The 23,850-nt window shown below is 40.8% G+C and overlaps 2 protein-coding genes across 2 annotated transcripts; one reads left to right on the top strand and one right to left on the bottom strand.

Annotated features, from left to right (window-relative positions):
* Nucleotides 1-33: 33 nt before the first annotated feature.
* LOC309502546 (uncharacterized protein) lies at nucleotides 34-1,676 on the bottom strand (the record flags this gene model as incomplete). The annotated part of the gene is made up of 6 exons (XM_082174950.1): nucleotides 1,239-1,676; nucleotides 1,086-1,153; nucleotides 819-1,001; nucleotides 503-564; nucleotides 375-422; nucleotides 34-174 (listed from the first exon to the last, which is right to left on the bottom strand). The coding sequence occupies exons 1-6, from the start codon at nucleotides 1,397-1,399 to the stop codon at nucleotides 34-36; spliced, it is 663 nt and encodes a 220-aa protein (XP_082031076.1). The 5' UTR covers nucleotides 1,400-1,676.
* Nucleotides 1,677-6,644: 4,968 nt separating this feature from the next.
* Nucleotides 6,645-23,405, top strand: ino80da (INO80 complex subunit Da). Its single transcript, XM_082175903.1, has 10 exons — nucleotides 6,645-6,898; nucleotides 8,172-8,418; nucleotides 10,358-11,061; nucleotides 12,203-12,302; nucleotides 12,592-12,816; nucleotides 13,664-13,773; nucleotides 13,918-14,051; nucleotides 15,183-15,394; nucleotides 16,197-16,354; nucleotides 16,576-23,405. Exons 2-10 carry the CDS (start codon nucleotides 8,201-8,203, stop codon nucleotides 17,481-17,483), a joined length of 2,769 nt encoding a protein of 922 aa, XP_082032029.1. The 5' UTR covers nucleotides 6,645-6,898; nucleotides 8,172-8,200; the 3' UTR covers nucleotides 17,484-23,405.
* The last annotated feature ends 445 nt before the right edge of the window (nucleotides 23,406-23,850 follow it).

Here is a 23,850-nt window from a genome sequence, read left to right as displayed (position 1 = left end):
CAAGGTCAGCAATAGTCTGTGTGAAATAGTGTATTAGCACTTACTCTGAAGTTCCTTTTGAAGCAACTCAATCTCTAGTGCCAGTTTTTTCTTCTCTAAGGTGTCAAGTTTTTTCAGGTCAAAATACTCAATTTTCTGTTGTAGATTCCGTTTATATAGGGTACGGATATCACCCTGTGCCATGTTTGGATAAAAAAAAAAAAAAAGAACTGTCAACACGAGCCTCTTGCAACAAAAATAAAAAGTAGAAGTAGGCTACTACACTGTATCACTTTGTGCAGTAGGCCTTTCTGTAGGCCTTTCCTCCTGCAACTCATATTGCAGTCATAATATGTACACAACTATAAATTAAGTAAAGTTATTTATGCACTTACAAGTACTTCCTCCAAAGGACAGTCATCTGAGAGGGTTTCTTCACTGTCCTGTGCAATGGAAACAAATGGGCATTACAAAGTGTTGCACATTCTTCCCTTTTGGTGTAAAGTTAGAAAAGTCCACTTACTGCACATATTTCAGCCACCACTTTCTTGGGAACAGGTAAAGGTGTTGGTGTATTGTGTAAAACTGCACAAAAGAGGAAACACAATGGCATTACAATGAACTACACTATATGAACAAATGTGATCAATAACTCATGGCAAAATATTCTTACATTAAGTTCAGCAGTTTTCACCTTCACAAGTCAAAGCAATTGATCACTACTCAATATTTAACCGTTGAAATTACTGTACCAGCCATTTGGATTATATAGGCCTACTTAATTTAATGCAGCAAAAAATGATTTTACAGTGTAGCAAAATAATTTAAAGCTCATTTACCAGTGATGAAGGTGTTGCTGCTACTGGTCCCTGGCTGTGGGTCTGAGGAAGAGCTGCCCCCAGGGATGCCCTCCACAATGGGTCGGTTCACATTTAACCCCAGGGCCAGCTCTTCTGCCGGGGTATAATGTGGGGGAGCAGGACCACCACCTGTTTTTTTCAGCTCAGCCTTTTTCTTGGTTGCTGTTATAAACAGACAAACACATCATTTAACGGTGTTGTTCTTTTGTAAAAGAGACAAAGAACAGTAGAAGTAGAAAAGATTACCATTTTGAAGAATATTCTTGTACTTCACTTTTACTTGTTCCCATGTTCTAGTGGGTCCTGAGCTGGCTCTGACATTAAGCAATTATGAAATTATTAAAATACAAGAATATATACTGTAATAAGTGATAGAACCATACCATGGTGAGCACTTACACATTTATTTTGTCTGCTACTTTTTGCCAGCCCTCTCTCCTGGCTTTTGCACACTTTGAGGTGTTCCCTGGCGTTTTAATTAAGGTTTCATATTCTGCATAACCTTCAAGCAATAACTCTTGCTCTGCTGAGGAGAAAAACTGTGCGCGCTCTTTGGCCATGGTGAGCAGCCAATAGCAGCGTTGCTGATCAATGTTTCTACTATCGATACATATCCCCTTTTAAACCAGCGCATGAACGCGCAATTATCTAAGATAACTCAATCCAGCTATACTAATCATATCCGGCAGGTGTGTTCGAAGAACCTAATTAGCCAGATCATGATTAGCATGATGATATCATCTTGGATGTCTCATTTGATCTCGGATGTTTTAAGCAACGTACGAAGAACGGGCCCCTGGATATTAATATCAGCCTTTACAGACCCTGTTTGTTTGCCGTGCTGCTTCCTTTATGCTGGCTATTTCCTGTTTCCTGTCATGTGATCAGTCACATGACAGGCAGACTCAGTATGGATTAAAGACATACACATTAAAACAGATAAGAGGAATAAAATGGACTACAATGACTAAGACAACATGTAAACCTATTAAAACTCATAAAATCATCATAATATAAACATGGTTAAAACATGTGTCATGGCGTGTCCGAATCCACTTTTGTTTAATGGCGGAAAAATAGTCAGCGCTCCCGGCGCATGGTCTTAAAGGGTCGCCCCTATTCTCTTAATGAGTAATTGGTGTGTTTTGGGCTTTACGTGAAATAAACCAATCAGAGTCTACTCTCCCATTCCCTTTAAACGCCAGTTGCGCTCGCGCCATGGCGGATTGCTATTTACATGGAGGAATTTGCAAGCAGAAAAACTGAATGCTTCTCTAGCGAGGTGACGGATCTGCTCATGTGCGAGGTTTTAGCAGTGTGTGTGTGTGTGTGTGTGTGTGTGTGTGTGTGTGTGTGTGTGTGTGTGTGTGTGTGTGTGTGTGTGTGTGTGTGTGTGTGTGTGTGTGTGTGTGTGAGGTTAAAGTGCGCAAGCAGACCATCTACGGGACAAACCGGATTCCACCATATCTTTATGAACACAATAATAATCTTTTACACTGTAACCCTTTTATTTGTAATATTTGTGTGCTACTGTGCGTTCCTGTGTGTGTAATAAGCAGAGTGTGTGTGTAATAAGCAGAGTTGTGGACCCGCATATAGCATATACTAATGCACTCTTTAAATAAAACAAATACTGCGCCATTGACTTTAGACCAGGTTTCAGTTGGTCAATGGCTCAGTCTATTTCAGTGAAACTGATGAAGATGGGCGCAAATGCATTTGCTCTTTAAACAACATGACGCAGGGAGTGAAAATGATAATGGTGTCAGGTTGAAACTAGCATAAAACACTTGTGTGTTGCATTGCACCGGTGGCTGATGGGGCCCATTATCTTTGACACACACTGTTCTAAACTTTAGTAGTCTAAAGGCTGATGTATACTCCTGCGGTGGACCTACGCCAGAGCCTCTGCGCTGTAGGCTACGCGTTGGTTTTCATTTATTCTTCTGCGTCGCTGGAGAGGGAGCATGTGAAACCCGAGGGAGGGGTTCAAGCAGACCAATCACAGCGCTTGCGTCCGCGTAGAACTGACGCGTTGTTACATTTTTGGAGAGGTGCATGTCAGGGTACGCCAAAGGATACGCGTGCTTCACACAGCCTACGACGCAGCTACGGCGTGAGTTCAACACAAGAGTGTAAATTGGTCTTAAGTGTCACAGTTGAGTCATAATTTCCGGACGGACTCTTCCTCTCATCTGGGACGCTGTTGAACTCTCCGGGAGACTTCCTTTGTTTTCGTTTCCTTTGTTTCCTATAAAAATAATAAACAACCCCTGCAAACAGAATTAGATAAAACATTTACATTTTTACTTCAGTGCTGAGTTTTAGTCAGGACTTCACTGAAACAACATGAACTACATCCACACAGATCACTGATACAAACCTCCTCACATGATTCACAGTCATAGTCTAACATTATAGACAAATTGTGCTATTAATCCTAAAGAGAATTACACATAATGAGTGTGCATATGTGTTAGTGGATACATATAATGCGTTGTTGACGACCTTAGACACATTTGTCTTACATGTCTCGTATGCAATCATGAGAAGAGCAGAATAAAATGAATAAGAAGTCTTATTTCCAATGCATTACTATATAATTCAAGAAGGGGGATTATAAATCCACCCCCTTCCAAACTATAATAACCCCGATCCAAAATATACGTATGCTATTTCACATCTTTTGCATAATTTAACAAAATTATAACTTGATTTCTTAGGGTCTCATATTTAATCTCAAGCTTTTCACTGACACTGCTTGGGGCCAAAATTAAAAGAAATGCATCCAAAAACCAAGATATGGTGCAAAAAAAGTCTCCATAAGTTCTTGTTTTTAATATTTATAAGCAATTTCACACAGGCAAAAGTGCTTCCTTCTAAATATCACATGAGTTGAATGACTTCTCTAGGCTTGTGAGATTTTACTTTGTTATAGAAGTTACCAGTGTGATCACTGAAATGTTCTTTTCATGTATTCTCTAATGTCTGTATTAAATATCTGAGAGGTGACTGAAGCTGATGTCAGGAATGCAGTAACAGTGCTTGCTCATTTAGCCCGGCTTCTAGAAATGAAGAAAGGTCGTCAATACAGACATCTGTTTTTCTAGGGTACCCTGACGACTATAGTTTAAGGGAACATTTCTCAGTTAAAGACTTACTTTCCAGATAGACTAAAGTGTAGCTCTCCTTGAGAGAAAGAACGAATCTTGATGTTTTGAGAGGACTCTCCTGTTAGAGCCTGCCCAAACCCATCCTTGGAAAAGCTGTGTGTCGGTGTGTGTGTTAGTCTTCTTGGTTACAGGTTAAGGAACCACTGGCATTATTGGTGATTGACTGAGTTATTGTTCTGGACATGTTGGCTCCCAGCAACCCAAATCTGCGACCTGGAAGGTCACGACGTGCCGAACTTCAGGGTCCGAGTGTCAGCTGCATAATCTATGGAGATATGCTTCAGTCTATCTGTTTACGTGTGGAAATGACTATGTTTATCTATTTCTTAGCCAATCAGAAACTGCAACCTGAAGCAAGGACGTAGCTTATAGACCTTGTTGAAGGGTATAACTGCTGTGTGTGTGTGTGTGTGTGTGTGTGTGTGTGTGTGTGTGTGTGTGTGTGTGTGTGTGTGTGTGTGTGTGTGTGTGTGTGTGTGTGTGTGTGTGTGTGTGTGTGTGTGTGTGTGTGTGTGTGTGTGTGTGTGTGTGTGTGTGTGTGGTGTAGGGTATAACTGCTGTGATCTGTGTAACTGTAAACGGGGCGGCCTACAAACTCCCGTGTGAGTCTTGAAGCTGAACTTCTGCTGATGAAACTGTAAACTATCTTCAGTAAAACTTTTCTTCCATTTATTATAATTCTGACTCCGGGTCTTCATTCAAACATCTGGTCCTTGGGGCCTAAACTGTTACCCCCTAACAGTCCTATCCATCCTAAATAGTAGGCTATAGAATTAGTGCATCCCAAATCGTAGTTTGTTACTCCAAAGATACACGGATGATGGTCTACTTTTATCCGGTTAGAATCCCAAGTGCAGATCCGTGCGCAACCTAACGGCTAAGATTGCCCACAACCCAACCCGCGTTGAACGAGGATTCAATTAGAACTACAAACTTTAATAAAAAGTTATAAAACTACAAACATGGCGGACATGCAAATTAATAATCAGTATCTAACCTGATGAAAACATAATTCATTGTTATCCACATTATATTTCATATGTGAAAGCATTGTAAGCCTTTTTAAAGATACTCTTGGTCATTAACGTTGAAATGGATCATTATATTCGAATTGCAAACACATGAGGAGAGTCTCTGCATAGTAGGAAAATTGGGACACAGCATCAGTCACTTCTACTTTGTCCCTGAATGAATCAACCGTTTTTGAACTAATCCTTTGACTGAATGATTCAATGACTAACTTTAGACAATGATTTTCCACCACCTACTGGCCATTATTATCATTTCATTTTAGCTGAGGGACTGAAGGATAAAGACTGAACTCTGTTTTTGTTTTCGGTTGTGAAACAATAGTTCTGCGTAAAGAGATAGAATGCGTTGATTAATAGAATATTAAGAGCGAAATATGAGATAACATTGTAAATAGAGATAAAGTAATTGCATTCGCAATTGTGTTTGTGTTTTTCTCTTTTGTTTTTTTCATCCAAAGACCACCTCTACATTACGGTTTATTAACGTTTTAAACCTGTAATAAAATAATTTTATGATGAATTTTAATGTTTTACAATTTAATGACTGGGTCTGGGATGCGGGTAAAGCAATATAATCTTTATATAAATGCAGTATTGGGGGTAACTCATTACAAGTAACTTGAGTTACGTAATCAGATTACTTTTTCAAGTAACTATAAAGTAACGTATTACTTTTAAAATTTACAACAAAATATCTTTCACTTTTTCAAATAAGTAACGCAAGTTACTTTGTTTTCCCTTTTATTGACTGACAGCTCTCCTGTCCTCATGTTGAGACCAATCGAAGTGCAGAGGTGTGTGTGTGTGTGTGTGTGTGTGTGTGTGTGTGTGTGTGTGTGTGTGTGTGTGTGTGTGTGTGTGTGTGTGTGTGTGTGTGTGTGTGTGTGTGTGTGTGTGTGTGTGTGTGTGTGTGTGTTTGTGTGAACATGATGGTTATTGTAGTTCTAGACTAAATGTGAGCGTGCATTTACTCATCTCACTTGCACAAAAAAAAGATTCAATATTTCTCAAAATGAATAAAATCAGTGAAATGCAGAATCAGAATACTATGCAAACCTTCAAATAACTAAATATGTTAAATAAAACATACATTTTTATGCCTTTAATCTTACTTTATAGACCATTGTACTTGCTTCTGACCTTCGATGATTCAGTTAAACCATATGCAAAAATGACTATAGAATTTTTATTTTTTTTGTCTTTATTGGTAAAGCAAGTGTTAAACTTTTTTTCTCCTGCATCCTATTCTTCTGCTCAGCTGAAAGGTTAGTTTGAGCAGCGTCCTCTACTGTACATTTACATTTCCTTCAGCCTGAGGCTTATTATTTCACTTTTTGGTGTGAAACGGTCTTTACATTTCCCCCAAAATATAACTTTTTTGCTATAAAAAATAAGCCCAGCCCAGGTGGAAAAAAGTAACGCAAAAGTAACGTAACACATTACTTTTCTAAAGAGGTAACTAAGTAACGCAATAAGTTACAATATTGTAATGCATTACTTTTCAAAGTGATTTTTTCCCCAACACTGTATAAATGGCATTTGTCAAGTTTATGGTGTCTTGTAGTAGTTGATCGTGGTAGTGGAGCAGTTGTTGTGTCCCCGCAGAGCCGCTAGAGGTGCTGTGAGTCTGCCGAGCACTGAACTCTAAACCCCCGCAGATCTGTTCAATGAGAGCACAAGATAATATCATAATATCGAAAGTGCATTTGTGGTCGCTTTTACGGTTCACCACCTCAGCAGGGAATAATATTCCGTAGCATAAGGAATTTCGATGAATATTCGGTGCAGTTGATGATCCGTGGCGTTTATACAGTCTGTCCGGAGTGAGACCCTGTAGAGGCTGAACCCACTGCAGGTAAGCGGACTCGATTACAGATCTACCCGACGCAGGAGCGCTCTGACCCCGTCAACGCGTTACTCGAACACCGAGGCTTAGTAGCTACTGTAGGCCAATGTTTACATTGACTTAGAATGTATTTTCAGCAAGCCGTATTGAATGGCGATTGCTTTTTCTCATTTAAAAGACGCTGAAATAATTGTATACGTTTTTAAGAGATTAGTTGGCAAATGAGTTTAGATTAAACGACTGTTTATGCCTAATCGGCTGTAGCGCCCCGCTCTTTCGGCCTGATTAAACGGGCCTCATCCGCCATTGTTTTATAGCCAGCTTTACAGCGAGTAATAGACACAAACTTCACGTATTTAATAAAATCAGATAACAAAATGTGCGGTTGCATGGGGTTATATTTGTATTTTTAGCATTTTAAAGCTAAAATTAGCGCAGTATCACATCAATGTTTCTGTTTCCTGGGTTTGTTTTTAGCATTGGAGCTAACGAGGGAAATATCAAAATAATGTGTGATTTTGACAGCCAGAGGCTCAAACTACATTTTAAACTGGTTAAAAAAATACGGATTTGCTTTAACAGTAGCACAGATGTCCAAACACTGGCTGAATGTGATGTTTTATGAGTTATTTAGCATAACGATTTGATGACAGCAATGTTTATTTAACAAAATCGATCATTTGTTAAGGAGAAACTTAAAGGAAAGATGATATTATATCCGCGTTTTAATTCGTTAATTCAGTGTCACAATAAAATCAACATCTACCATAGTATTTCCGTGGGTTTCTTTGCCAATTACCTTGATTTATCATGTATATCACATGATATATTAATTATGCTAAGAGTCATTATATATAAGTATGTTTACATATCAAAGTGTTTTGTGCAACCACATTCATCATCATCTTATTTTGACAACATAATACATAATTTCTAACCGTGTCTGTCAAGCTGAACTGTCCTGTCAATCATACGGTTTTGTCAAAACCAAGCTGAGGATTTAATATTCATCACTGTTATGACTTTGTCACATGCCTGTTTGTTTGGGTCCCTCTGATCTCTGTCCTTGTGTTGAGATATTCTTAGTTAACCTCTGACCACATCAACTAGCTGCGAGTTGACAGTTAGTTCAAATATTAAACCAAGACACAAGGGCTGTCAGGAGATATTACATAACATGTGTGTATGCGCTTCATGTATTATACGGCCTGCATTTGTGCATTGTGAATGAGTCCGTGTCATTCATGTGTTGTAATGCAGACTGTTTTCTGTCTCTGATCAGCTGATGTTCTCAGGGACCAGAGTCACGTGATGTACGAAGGTAAACACATCCATTTCTCAGAGGTGGATAATAAGCCGCTGTGCTCCTACAGCCCCAAACTCTGCAAGCAGCGCAGATTGAACGGATACGCCTTCTGCATTCGTCATGTTCTGGAGGACAAGACCGCTCCGTTCAAGCAGTGCGAGTATGTGGCGAAGTACAACAGTCAGCGATGCACCAACCCCATCCCCAAAGCAGAGGAGCGCCGGTAAGAGGAGAGGAACCGGTTTGGTTGAGTGTGGACTGAGTCAGCAATCATCAACTGGTGCTCATTCACATGTTCAGTTTAATTGAATGATTTATACCATTTTCATTTCCCTTAATGGTTATAGATTACCAGGTAAAGTGTGGCTTGGCCCTATGAAATCAGCTTTATTTTTTCCCAAAATCCGTTTTTTCCATTAACATTTTTCTGGATTTGTTTTTTTCCCCCATTTAAATTTGTCTGGACTCTGGTTTAATTGTTGAATTAAATGTTAAGAAATTGTTTAACAACAATTTATTTAAAGTTGGAACAATTTTTTTTTAAGGCTCTGCGAAATACGTTTTATTTATTTTTCTCAAATTCCGTTTTGTTTTTCCCAAATTCTGTGTTTCCATTTTAATGGTTTAATAGAATTTTAATAATCAAAAATCATGTCTCATTACAGAGACACACAGAACATCTATTGTTCAAATTTAAATAGTCTTTTTGTGGTTTAATATAAAAGTTTATACATATTTTGAATAAAAAAAGTTTATACATAATTTTAAAAACAAATTACAATTATCTCACCAAAACGTTTGCTCGCTTAATGTATTTGTGTGTTTATGATGTAATTTGTTGCAATAGTCACAATTAGTAATAAAACAAGAATGAATAAACGCATTAGAAGCAGTAGCATAAATAAATACAGTAAAATAAAGATACAAATTGAACAATGCTGTAGGCTATAATTTTCCAGGTAGGCCTAACACTAGTATTCAAGTAAAAATACCACAGAAACCGAATGATCAAATATAAAATAACTCTATTTGTAAGCCTACTGTGGTAAAATCACTGTAATGCACAGACTTGAGTGGGTTATTGCTGTTATTGAACAACAATATGATTTTCTACGGTGTCAATGCAACGATATAAGCTGCACTTTCTTACTCTTTCTTCTCAATGAAAGCAAGCCGACACACACTGCAGTGTGTGTGTTTTAATGTAACGAGTGTATAGTGTGTTGCGCTTCGTGTTTGAGAGTGTGTTCACTACATGCGATCAGCTCATGATCCAGTGTGTCAGCGTCTCTCTCTCAGTGCCTGATATACTCACAGTGAAATACCTCTTCAGTGATATACTGTTACCGAACACCCTTGTGCCGTCCACGCTGCCGAGAGCGACGATTAGAGGGATATTTGAAAATGTGCTGCACAAAAAAATTGAGTTTTTAATATAATTTATTGCTGATTTGTAGTTTCTGTCCTGTAGAAATCAGAAAATATCTAATTGTTTGACGATAGGCAGCTGTTGGCAGTAAATGCAATAAGAACTGTCTAAACATTGTCTATTCTTTCTTCAGATTTATATAAAAGGTTTGTTAGTTCACCAGAATTGTTCAGCAAAATCAGAATCGCAGCCATTATTGAATCATAATTGCAGAATCATTACATTTCGTGTAATTCTCATCCCTAAATGTGTGGATAACAGGGTTATTATTGTTTACTGAAACTAAAGCTAAAACCATAACACAATTATTAAAAAAAATTTAATTAAAATAAAGTTTAATATAAATTGAATATATTAAATTTATATATAAATGATATGCCTAGGCAACCATCTGAATTTTTTTTTTTACGTTGAAGTACTAAAATTACTCAAACTAGATATAAATTTAAAACTATAGACATATTTGAAGAAAAAAACATCAACAACTAATCAAATTTAAGTGCAAGGAAAAACATTTTTTAATCAAAAACTATATCAGTGAAAATAAACGAATACTCGGGGAAAAGCTCCTGACTTAATAGCGCTTTTACCAAAGCCTATGCATTACAGCAAAACTACATGAGAATCAGTGAAATAAAATCAGTAGCATGTCATAACTTTCATCACTTCATGATCTGATGATTAAACGCTGTGGTGTGTGATTGAGTCGAGCGCTGTCCCTTTGCTCCGGCAGATACTGTAACAGCCACCTGCAGGTGCTGGGCTTCATCCCCAAGAAGGAGCGCAAGAAGAAGCACGACGCCCTGGACGAGGTCCGCTCGCGCGCTCACGTGGAGTCTGTGGCTCTCAACATCACCGTTCCCTCTCTAGCCCTGAGAGACTCCAACGGGCTCGCCCCGTCCCTGACCCCGATGCACCTCTCGGACACCGACCTCCTCGACCCCTTCGCCTTCTACGAGGAGGACACGGACGGGGAGGAGAGCGTGGCGCAGAAGAGCTTCGGGAGGCCTGTGATTGGCCTGAGAGTGACCACCCGTGACCCGGAGCACATCATCACTGAAACATGCACGCTTCCAACCTCCCCACACTTACCACAGCCCCCCCCTCCTCCTCCGCCGGCTCCGCCTCCACCTCCGCCCTCGGCGAGGCTCGTCCCGCCCCCTCCGCACACAGACCGGCCCGGGGTAGGGCAGACTCTGCTGTGTAAGCCGGCTCCTCCTCAGACTGGGCCTTCGGTGTCGTCTGGGGTTCAGCAGAGACCTGTCCCTGCGGTGTCCCCTCGCCCCCCCGCCGCCCCCGACGGCCCGCCGCCCCGCTCCGTGGCCATGCGCCCCTCTGCCTTCACAGCGCCCCCTGTCTGCCTGCTGCGGCTACAGCACCTCGTGCAGCTCTACGCTCACAGACAGCGAGAGCACGGAGACCTGTTCCCACATCTCGGTACGCCTCCTGTCTTCATCAACACAGCTCTGTCCTACACACTGCACAATACAGTCAGTAACTACATGTTTTGCCACTGCTGAGTTACTTCAGTTCGGTGTCTTTGGGCGTTTTTACTAGAGGTCGACCGATAGTGGATTTTACCGATACCGATAACCAGTGTTGGGGAAAGTTACTTTGAAAAGTAATGCATTACACTATTGCGTTACTCCCTTAAAAAGTAACAAATTGCATTACTTAGTTACTTTTTTTTTTTGAAAACTGTCCTATACACTGCAGAATTCAGTTGGGTGTCTAAAGCCGGGTGCACACTGTGCGATTTTGGCCACGATTTGGCCGTCTGAGACAAATTTCTCAGACATAATCCTAAAAGATTCCTCTGATCCTTGGCTAAAATCTGAAGTCTTTGATCGTTAGTTTGACATGTTCACCGACAGCCGATTAATGACCGTCCCGATCAGATTTTACCTCCGACAAAATTCTGGCAGTGTCAGAAGATTTGGCTCACAGTCCTGCAGTGTGACTTCTCCTACGACCGCCAGATGGTCTTTGTTTTTCAAGACAAGCCATGATCAAAATTAACGTTAGAGATATCCTTGTAGGGAACAGTCGCACTCGGACTCGGACCGCAGCAAACGTGCCCAGAGTAAAAACGCCCTTACACTATGATCTGTCCTGTGACACCTGGGTTTGGCTCAGCTATACTGAGATTAACAGAAAACTGAGTGTGGAAATGTATATGAAAGTAATCTGATCACTTTCTCCAGTTCCATTGTTGCGTTACTGTGTTCTTCCTTTGTATTTTTTTTATTGACTTGATTTTTAATGACTTGCAACAAGCAAACAAATTCTTGAATTGGTTTTATTGGGCAGGCTAATATTTGATCATTGTGAACCAAATTGTATTTGTGTGTGTGGATATGTATATATATATATACACCACACACACACTGGAAAACAGAATCTTGTTTCCGCAAGATTTCTATTTAAATAAATGCTGTTCTTTTGAACGCTCTATTCATTAAAGAGTCCTGAGTAAAAACAGCAAATCAGCATGTTAGAATGATTTTTGAAGGATCATGTGACACTGAAGACTATAATGACCTTGATATCTGATTATACACGCATGTGTGTTTCTTAGGGCTGGACTGGTCTGAGGACAGTTCAGATGAAGATACAGAGGAGCTTGTTCCTTTACTGCCTCAGGCCTGTAGACTTCAGGAAAGAAGCCCCAATCAAAGGTAATAAATTCACTCCTCACTTGCTTCTCACAACTTCTGAGGCAGGAAATATAACGCAATTTACAGTTCAGTTACTTCATGAGTGCAGATACAAATGTTTAAGAGACAAAAGAAGCATTTAATGGCCATTTAAAAAAAATCATTTTATAATATTTTTTGTTTGTGTGTGTGTGTGTGTGTGTGTGTGTGTGTGTGTGTGTGTGTGTGTGTGTGTGTGTGTGTGTGTGTGTGTGTGTGTGTGTGTGTGTGTGTGTGTGTGTGTGTGTGTGTGTGTGTGTGTGTGTGTCAGGTCCTCCAATGAAAAGCCTCTTTCCCGGCGGGCACGTCTGGCACAGCTCTGCTCATACCTGCAGGAGAGGTATAAACACCTGTGCCGACAGGACAGGGCAGCCACCCGGCACAGCAGATACCGATACGCCTTCCGGAAAGCTCTGCTTCATGCTGCGAGCAAAGACCCCGACTGCACTGCACAGCTCATCCAGAAGCTCAGCAAGAGCTCACAGACCTCAGCCTGGTGCGTCGAGCAGGGACTGCCTTCAGTCAACATCTGTACAGCTGTTTCAGGACTGTGTGTTTTAATTAGGGCTGCATGACATTGGAAAAAATATATTGCGATATAAAAACAATATCACCAGATGATTTGAATAGCTCTATTTGAAAACAATGAATCATTCTAGAATAATTGGGTTGATTTTGTACTTGAGTGAATCTGCATAGACAATTATAAACAAATTACAAGCATAGATAAATACAATAAAAGAAAGATGCAATGGAAAAAGCAGTGCTTTATGTTTTTTGGGAAAATCTAACTGTAATCAGGTACAGAAAGTGAATAATCAAATTTAAAATAACAGTCCTCAGTGTCTAAATCAAATATAACTAATATAATACAATTTATCTTTTTTTAAAGCTACAAAAGTAATTTTCTTTCTTTTTTGTTGTTTGATCACCATTGGTGACACAAACAGCTGTGGGTGTATTAGGCTGCTGTCACTTTAAGACGAATGCACGGACATAAGATAAATGACACTCATCCGTTTTCTTTCTCAATTGTTTACAACACATAACCGACTGTGTTTACGAGGGTACTCACCGAGACGCCATTTTGACTTAATTTTGCGTGCACGTGTCTGTTTAACCTCAAAAGAAAGACTGAATTCGGTGTTGACGTGCCGTCTGCGCGACTCTGTGTGTGCGCACAGAAAACAGGACACGAGTGCTTTTGCCTGATTTAAAAACACATGCAAATGATAAACTTTCACTCTATGATGGTTATGTGCACATCGCGATATCGATGCTAAAACGATACATCGTGCAGCCCTAATTTTAATGTTTGTATATATATACTTTTTTTTTTTCAGTTCAAGGTCTGCAGTTCCACAGAAGTATGAAAGGACAATATGCACGGGAACCACAAAGGGTAAAAACTGCAGCGACGTAGCTTTGCCATTTTCACGCCACTGTTTTCAACGTATCCTTTAACTTATGCATACTTCAGGTAAAATGAGCATGTGTTAGTGGTGGCCTAGTGATGAAACGATGTCAGTTTGATGTAAGTAACACCTATGTGCAGTTGTCATGTGTGTGTTATGCTCTTGACAGCATGTCGCTGCAGATATCCTACTGAATCGCTCTCAGCAGCTGTTCTCCAGCTGCACCGCACGGTTCGCTGATGGACAGCAGTGCTCCGTTCCTGTGTTTGACATCACTCACCAGACACCTCTCTGTGACGAACATGCAAAGAAAATGGTGAGAAACCACACCTCATATGGATAACCTTAAAGGGATAGTTCATGCAAAAATGAAATTAGCCCATGATTTACTCGCCCTCAAGTCCTCCTAGGTGTATATGACATTCTTCATTCAGACGAATACAATCAGTGTTATATTAAAAAATGTCCTGGATCTTCCAAGCTTTATAATGGCAGTGAATGGATGTTTCTTTTTTGAAGTCCATAAAAGTGCATCTGTCCATGATAAAAGTGCATCTGTCCATGATAAAAGTGCATCTGTCCATGATAAAAGTGCATCTGTCCATGATAAAAGTGCATCTATCCATGATAAAAGTGCATCTATCCATGATAAAAGTGCATCTGTCCATGATAAAAGTGCATCTATCCATGATAAAAGTGCATCTATCCATGATAAAGTGCTCCACACGGCTCCGGGTGTTAATAAAGGCCTTCTGAAGCGAAGCAATGCAAAACTAGCTTCCGGCCGAACGAACATGCGGATTCCACTTAAGTCTAAAGCACAACTTATGCGAGTAATGCGACGCACTGCTGATATTTACGCTACGCCATGACGCACTAAAGCTACTTCTGACGTAATGAGTTGTGTAAGTTGTGCTTTAGGTGTAAGTAGAGACTGCGTTTGGCCAGAAGCTGGAATTTTACTTTGTAATGTTAAATATTAATATTTTTCTTACACAAACGCTTCGCTTCGCTTCAGAAGGCCTTTATTAACCCCCAGGAGCCGTGCAGTGTTCGTTTATCATGGATAGATGCACTTTTATCATGGATAGATGCACTTTTATCATGGATAGATGCACTTTTATCATGGATAGATGCACTTTTATCATGGATAGATGCACTTTCATCATGGATAGATGCACTTTTATCATGAATAGATGCACTTTTATGGACTTCAAAACAGAAACATCCATTCACTGCCATTATAAAGCTGGGAAGAGCCAGGACATTTTTAATATAACTCTGATTGTATTCGTCTGAAAGCAGAATGTCATATACACCTAGGATGACTTGAGGCCGAGTAAATCATGGGCTAATTTTTATTTTTGGGTGGACTAACCCTTTAAAGAGATGTATTAACAGCACTGAGTTGGTTGTAAGTAAATGTATGTGTGTGTGTGTGTGGCAGGATAATTTCCTGCGTGGAGATGGCAACAGGCGCAGTCTGCAGCAACAGCGGCGTCCACGTAAGAAGACCAAACCACCTGCACTGACTAAGAAACACAAGAAGAAGAGACGACGAGGTCCTCGCAGACCGCAGAAACCCATTCCTCCAGCTGTGCCACAGGGCAACTTACTAATGCCCTCCCTCTCACTGCCCACCCACCACGCCCATGTCAGGTGCCCAGCTTACTTTCAATCCAGCATCACAGTCTTGCTCACAAATGAGTTGTTGTTGCAGTCCTAAATGTCATAACACATCATAAATACCAGTGTTGTATTCAAGAATGGCTCATTCGAGTCCAGGCCGAGTCCTGTGTAGGTTGAGTTCAAGTCAAGATCCAGACCAGAAGAGGGTCTGAAAGTTCAGACAATGTAAATATGTGTTCCACTGGGGCCAGTGAAGCTTGGTATGGCATCAGTTTTGCACAGACTTCGATGTATGCCGTCGAAGTAGCATTAGCTGAACTATGTTGAACTTTATTATTTTACATACAGCCTCTGTATCAAGCAGAATACAAATTATTAAATGGAAAGTTTGTGTTGCTACATAATAGTGTTGTTGTGATACTGGAGTTTCTATATTTGATACGATAACTTGAAAAATATAGATTTTCGATACAACAGGGGAATTTGCCCGATATACTACCATACAGATATTTTTATTATTATCTCATAATTTTTTGATAAGTTGGTATTTTTTTAATGCCGTGGGAGCATAAAAAATTCGTAAGTCTGAAATTAGGATCTCTTGATTTTAAGGCCATTAAAAATGTATTTATCTATTTACCTTTTTTAGAATTTAAAAGATAATAAAGAAAGATATTGTTTGATAAATGAGATCTCTGATTGTAGTCCTTGAAAAAAACAAAAAAAGTAGTGCTTAAAGTCCTTGAAAGTCCTGGAATTTGATTTGACAGTATCTGTACGAACCCTGTGAAATGTTACTAACTCTATTTTCCGCTTGCGTTCGCTCTTACAGGAGTCCGTCGACCCCCGAACTCAGTGCTGATGAGCTTCCTGATGACATCACAAACGAAATGCCTGACATTCCCAATGACCTTGAGCTGAATCAGGAAGATTTCTCGGACGTGCTGCCCAGACTACCTGATGATCTTCAGGATTTCGACCTTTTTGAGGGTACGGTCACATGTGATTATATGACAGCAGAATATCGTAGAGACTTGAGGGTGGGCTCTTTTGACTTGGGGCCAGCAAACCCTCACACAGACTACGCTAGCATTGTGGCAGTTCTTGAACCAGTTTGTCAATCACCACATGTTTTTTTTCCAGGAAATGTAAAAAATCTTCTTGTTAGTTGGCATGTTTGCACTTTGTCTGAGTTGTCTTTGTGGATCCAGGTAAGAATGGAGAGTTGTTGCCCACCACAGAGGAGGCAGAGGAGCTAGTCCGAGCCCTGCAGGCGATGGGCTCGTATCCCGACTCCCTGGTGTGTTTGTCCTCAATGGGTGAACTGACTCCAGCGGACGGGGTGGACCACCGCACCATGGCTGTGTTCTCCGGATCAGGGGTCACGACGACTGGCATTGGAGATCTCCTAAACAGCCGAATGACTTCAGAGACCTTTCATAATCTAGAACTGGAGGGGAACCTCCTCCATGCCCCAACAGACCATCATTTCCCAACATCCCCTTCTCCGCAGCCGAACCAGAGCAGCACCGCAAGTTCAAATGGGGGATTAACACAACGAACGTTTTCCCGAGCGCCCAAACCGGATACCTCCCCACTAGGTACTCATTACAGCAGCGAGCCCTACAGGGATCACATCTCACCCCGACACGGTGCCTCTTATCAAACCGACCCGCCTCTCTTATTGGAGGTGCCTTTGAGTGGAGCACCGGTTCCTCCGCGCACCTCCTGGAATAACCTCCCTCTCTCGCTCACCGACCCGGCACAGTTCGGGAACCTCCTCACTGCTGAAACTCACCTTCTCTCCACCTCTCTGTCCACCCCTCCATCCACGTCCCACTCCTCAATCCTGCAACCCAGCGCCGCTCTCTCCGCTCTTCCCCAAACCGGCCTCACCTCACCGTCGTCCTCGCCCTCCTCACGTGACCTCCTCACACACACACACACCCAACCTAAACTACAGCTCCCACAGTTCAGTGCAGCCTTCGGCCACCAACTGGCTTCCCACAGCGGGATCCCCAAAGACCTGCAGCCCAGCCATAGCTCGACAGCGCCACCTACTGGCTTCAGCATCACTAGTGCCACTGCTGCCACCCCCCCATTCCCTCAGAGCAACTGAGACCATCCCATCTCACATTTTTAAGAAATGGTTATCATTGACAAATGTCATCATTTACTCACACTCATGACTTTTTCATTTGTGGAACAAGAAAGAAATTTTGATCATTTTGACTCTCTGCTCTTTTCCATAAAACGAAAATTAAATCGTGACCAAGGTCTGTCAAGCTCCAAAAAAGCTATTTCTGCACATTCAAACTTGTGTATAACGACTAGTTATGACGTGACAACCGAGGGCGTTTTGGCTAACATGCTTTTACTCCCAACTCGTTACATATTGACACTCGGTATCACATTTTAATGCACAGGATACCTTTTCAACGACGAGCGGGTAATCAGATCAAGACGCATTTAATTCTTTGCGTTTGTAAAAGTAGAAATTATTTTATCACCCCTACCCTAAACCTTCTCACTTCTCAACAATATAAAACACACAACAGGCAAATAAAAGTAAATTATTCATTATATTATATTATAAGGTATTTATTGCAAAAACTGACATTATAAAAAAAACAGTAAAAAAGTATTACAAAAAACTCGTTGCATTCCAAGTCTTCTGAAGCCATACGATATCTTTATATGAAGAACAGAGTGGAAATTAAGGTTTTAATCTCTGAAGATGATCCTGCTCTGTGAACGCACGCAGTCATATCTCCTTCAAAAGATACTCGCAAACTCTAGCTTTACCCAATCTGTCACGAGACACACAAGAGCTAATGCCATTTCGAAACCAAAGCTGATAAAACGTTTATTCTAGCGGTCATTTTTGAATGTGCTCAGGATCTGATCTTGATGGTGACAGTGATCACGTTTGTGTCTGTTCTCCACACAAATCAATCGTTTGGCCTCTGAACACTTGGAATATACAAATGGGTAGGTTTAGGGGTTAGCGTTGGGTTACATGGTCAAACATGACTAATAGTGTGAATAAATGTAAATAAAATTACGCTGGCTGATTAAATTGAAAACGACATCCCAACATATGTCTCAATAGAACAATTATACCCCAATATATAACTTCATCATGATCAAATCCACATGCTCATTGCGTCTGTGTATTGATGCCAAAGGTTTCTCATTGAAAGCAATGGCTCACACTGCTCGTTGAAAAATGACGCTGAAGGGTTACCCTGTGTGTTAAAAAGTGATACCAAGGGGCGCTGACCAAGTTGGGAGTGAGAATGTGTTGGTTTGGCATCATTGATGTCAAATCTAGTGTGACACGTCTTCACATGCCATATTATTATATACATTTTTGCCTATTTGCACACAACTTTTGATTGCTGCAAGATTTTGAGTTAAGGCCTGTTAACACCACCAAGACAAGGTTTCAGTGTGATGAACTTTTAATTAACGTATCTGAACAGCTATTAATGTGTCTGTTTAGACGGACACAAACATTTGGACGTTGTCATTTCGCACTGCAAAGAAAACTGGCTGACCAATAAGTCTCTTGCTATTGAAGACTTGGAACATGGTGTAACAAGTCACATGGATTACTTTATGATGCTTTTTTGGCCTTTTTTGGAGCTTGAATGGCCCAGCTTCAATTTACTTTAATTGCATGGAGAAGAGCAGCGTGAATGTGCTTGAAAACATCTTTTGTGTTCTACAAAAGAAAGTCAGTCATGTGTTTAGGGGTTTGTCTTTTGGGTGAACTAACTCTTATGCCCTGTCACCAACAGCTGTGTGACATCATAGACCAGCAGCAGATTTGAGTCTTTCTGGACACGTATCGCTGCTTGGTCAGTCAAGTGTCCATCCCATGTTAATTGTTGTACTGAACCAAGAATTGTGTTCTGCCCTCACATATACCCCTTTTTCACCAAATGGTGCTAGTGCTGGAGCCTGTGCTCAGTTGGGTGATCCGCGGAGACCCGACCCATATTTCTACTGACTTAAGAGCAAAACGATGATCTGACTGACTACATTACTACATTATCTGCTCATGTGCATTGCAATCTTAGTTTACTCCTGGTTTGGAGAACTTATTTTCACATCCAGAGTAATTATCGTCAGAAAAAATCTACGTTGAAATGTCAACTGAAGTAATATTTTTACATTTTTCCATGGGAGTCTATTGCCCTCCAGTGGTACTCCACCGGCTCCTAATGTCACTATTTCTTCGATTGAGACCAACGGGTTTAGGAGCTAAGGATCAAAACCACCTTTTTTTCTGTGAAAACGTGCAAAATGGTGCCGTGCACCAGCACTGTGTCAGTGGAAAAGGGGTGATGGTCTGCTGTACTAACGCTAGTGAATCGTATTCTATCATATTACTGATTCCATTAGTTATTTCTCAGATGAAATGAGATTAGCAGGTGTCCTGTTGAGTCCTTGTGTTAAGGCCCAGGTATACTTCATTTTCCGTGTTCTGCTCAAGAGCACAAGCCTTTCAAACTGTACTCCTTTAGCCGTGCGCACTATCTAGTGGGCTTTGTTATCAAGTCACTCACACATGCGCTGTTGCCACAAAAATGAGGCTTTCTGAATGCGGATGGACGAAGTATACTTTGGGCTTTAGGAAGCTTGTGTGTGTGTGTGTTGGCTGGAGAAAAAGGAGGACAAGACTCTGGTTTATACTTGGTATTAGCATCTGTCTCGGGTGATCTGATCATGAATGTTCAGCTGAGGAATTCTCCTTTACACCAGGTGTTAACATGCATCTCCTGTGACCTGATGAAGGGTTTTGTCGAGGGTAGTTTCGTGTGTTCACACTAGCAGCGACACAATCCCACTCATTTCGATGGACAGCTGGTGATTTCCAGTGACACGAGGATGTAGGCGTGTCCAGCGTCGCAACAAAGTTGAGATATGTTGAACTTTATGCAAATCAAGAGCGACTTTCGGGAGCGACAACCAATAGGAGTGAAGTGAGCGGAGCAAGCTGACATTCAGTACAATCTATATATTTTATTTAGAATACATACAAATGTCATTTATGTCTTTTAGTTTGTCAAGAGATTTAAAGAGTGTGCATGTGCGGAAGTGCTCTAGTGCGTAAGAACGAGCCGATGATTGAATCTGGAAATAAAGCAAAATAACAGAACAAGGAGAATTGGTCCACAGATGCCATGTCCTTATAGCAAAACATTCGATCTCAAACAGATTCATTAAAAGTAGTTATTACTCCACCACCTGCATGACGTCGTTAACCAATACGGTTTCGGGATACGTGTGTGACGTCATTAACCAACATGGTTGAACGACCAATTTGTGACAATACGGTTTCGGGAAACAGTCGTGACTAGCAAGTTGATTTCTTCAACGATGCATCGTACTGTGATAGTAAAGCACGAGTTACGTGAGGCCAGATAGACTGGCATTTGCCCTTTTGCTGCAGATAAATGGCAGCGAGGGCAAAGAGCACTTGCTGTTTCTCGTTCATCTTTAATATTAGGCATTTTATGTACTGATTCCATTTATATTTAGACTTTTCTGAATGATGAATGTCCTTCACAAACATTACCAGGCAAACAGTAGAGGGAAATCTCTTCTCTGATTATGTGTGCAATGGTGAAAAGGAAAAACAATCATTTTCTCAAGCAATCTGTCACTCGCGCAAGTTAGCAGGAATTAGCAAACTACAGCAATCAATTCCCGACGGACAAAATCAAGTCCTGCCCTTCAAAAAGCCGTTTCACTCTGATATACATCACAATACAGAAGGTCAAAATTTCGGTTAATGCCACCTTTATAGTTGTAACTTGCTCGCAAAATGTTGTCCGAGAGATTAAGCATTGCATGAGAAGGTGGTCCTTCCCTGTTGTCCAGGATGGATGTGCAATGTTGCATCTCTGAGTGTGTTTGGGTCACCCAAGATGAATACCAGGTATAAAACAAACCAAGCTTGTACAACTTTCAGCCAGTAGCCCAGAATGAACAGCCAACAAACCTCCTGTCTCTCAGATATCAGGGCTGGTCTAAGCTTGATGTGGTCTCAAGAGAATCTACCATACGACTTGTAATCAGGACACAAATCTGTATGACTGAACAGTATGATTCGTTGATGGGTTTTTGCACACGCTCAGTGGACCAGGCCTGGACTGCTCACATCATCACACGGTTAATTAAAGCAATAATCTCCTCAGCAGAGCTGGTCTTCAGGCGTGGCTCGTTCCCAGCAGCCTCGGCCCGCAGTGACAAACAGCCGGATCTCGTTCTCCTTCACGACTAACAGCAAAGATCTCCACCTAGAGCTTGCTAATCTTGTAGAAACACTGACATGGAACTCATTCAGCGAAGAGAAAACAGAATAATGACACTTTGAGGTAATTCTTTTGCCAAATATATGGGTTAAACCGTTAGTTCTTCTTTATGGTGCTTAATCAGTTTAGAGCCTCGTTTGGTCTTTCTAACACGAGCCCCTGGTGGCCATGTTTCAGAGTACAGTAGAGGTGGCGGGCGGGAGGGTGGACGTCAACTCAATTGACCCTGCCTTTGCTGTGCGGACATTTGGTGCAATTTCTTTGGAGAATGGTTTGTGCAACCTGATGGTTCTTCTCCAGACTTCCACTGAAGTGTCAGGTTCAAACTCAGCCATTGTCAGCCACCGTAAGTCAGCCTTACGCCACGTGGGACCAGCGTTCCCTGCAGATTTCTCTTTCTGTTTCCACCGTAAAACCAAGGTTTCGGGTAGATTTCAAACACTGAACGATGATCTTATATTGTTAAGTATTTAAATATATTTATAGAATAGAAACCTCTAGATTGGGTTTTATTGGTTGAATTGAGTGGCGGAAGATTTAAAAAAGAGAAAACTTGATGGAACTGAAGCATTTGATGGGATACTGTTTGGTAGTTTTAATGGCTATCAAAACTCATTTTAATTGATTGATGTTGTGTATCTGTGTCTTTTATCCTGACGAAGAGACTGTGATCATGTGCAACAGTATTTTTGATAGCTATTAAAAAGTAACAGTCAGTGGTCGCTCAAAAACAGAAAACCACATCCATGGCCCTTATTCACTCTTACTTTGATCCAATCTTCACTAGTCCAAAAGATAATGGGTCTCATTCATGAAAAACCAGCAGAATGAAGTTGTGCAAAAATGCCATTATTTATTACACTGAATAAAACCAATGTGACTGTTCACATAAGAACGGTTCGGTTCATTCTCACGTCAACGGTCTCATTGAAATAGAACGGTTCCTAGAACTGCTGTTACGTACATCAGATTCATTGGTAAAACCAGTATAATATAAACTTGCATTGAATCGGTTTAAAACCACTCTAATATGAGTTGTCAGATTCAGAAGTGGTGATATTGCAAGAGTTTATGTAAGAATGGTTTTATGAAGATTTGACGTTTCATGAATGAGATCCGTTGAGTGCCAGAATGATCACAGGCCATTCCTTAATTTTGAGGTGTCCTTGATGAAGTGAACCTCAAGGTCATCACCCTTAAACTCCATGTGTTCGGATGCACTTTCACCTGCACTATGTTCCACGGTTACTTGTGAACAAGAGTCGGCTTTGGTTATCCCCCCCCCACCTCTCCGTTTCTCTAAGGAGCTGAGATGTTGCGTGCAGTCCACGTTCTCCCTGTGTTACTACTGTGTGTGTGTGTGTGTGTGTGTGTGTGTGTGTGTGTGCGGGTCCGCTGCACAGAGAGACGCCTGACAGAAACCGCTTGCACTCTGCGTTAGGATGGCTGACTGATTCCTGTACTCACTGAATGTACTGTAGAACCGTTTCTAAAAAAAACTCATAGGATAGTCTAGTCACCTTTTGTTATTGGTCTTTAATTTGTCTAAGGTATTTTTTTGTATACAAAAGTTTACATTTTTATGTATATTTTTCTTGTGTAAAAAAATTATGTAATAAGTGTATAAACATTGTATGTAATATCTGTATATAGAGTGACAAATTTTGATCTTGTTTTTTGATGTAAGAATTAAAAATTGTGTGAATTTGCTCAGTTTTCACCGCGGTTTGGATTGGTTGTGCTGTTCTCCACACACACTCGTCTACAATAGACAGGTTTAGAGACACCGGTGCTTCCTCAAATCAGGCCAATAAGGGTCATCATAGCAGCGATTGCTCGGAAATGTGTTAGCCTGATTTGAACTTTAGCACAGATTTATAGTCCTATAATCCCATAGGAATTTGTTACATAACACAGCGTTATAAAGCTGTTATCATCAGGTGCGATGAGGAGTGCTGTAACTCAGATCCACTGGGGACACGGGGAGGACAACAACAACGGTTTACTTCTAAATGAAGCATCTAATGGGTTTCCTTTTAAAACAAGTGTACTTCATTTTTTATTTTATTTTTTGCGATTCTGATTGATTGTGGTTTAGACATGACACACTTTAGCTTTAAAGTACCATTTGTTTACTGTAAAATAATTAACTATTACAAA

Source organism: Leuciscus leuciscus (assembly GCF_965113295.1).
Source record: "Leuciscus leuciscus genome assembly, chromosome: 7".
Taxonomy (NCBI): domain Eukaryota; kingdom Metazoa; phylum Chordata; class Actinopteri; order Cypriniformes; family Leuciscidae; genus Leuciscus; species Leuciscus leuciscus.
This window is presented reverse-complemented; position numbering and strand designations above follow the sequence as displayed.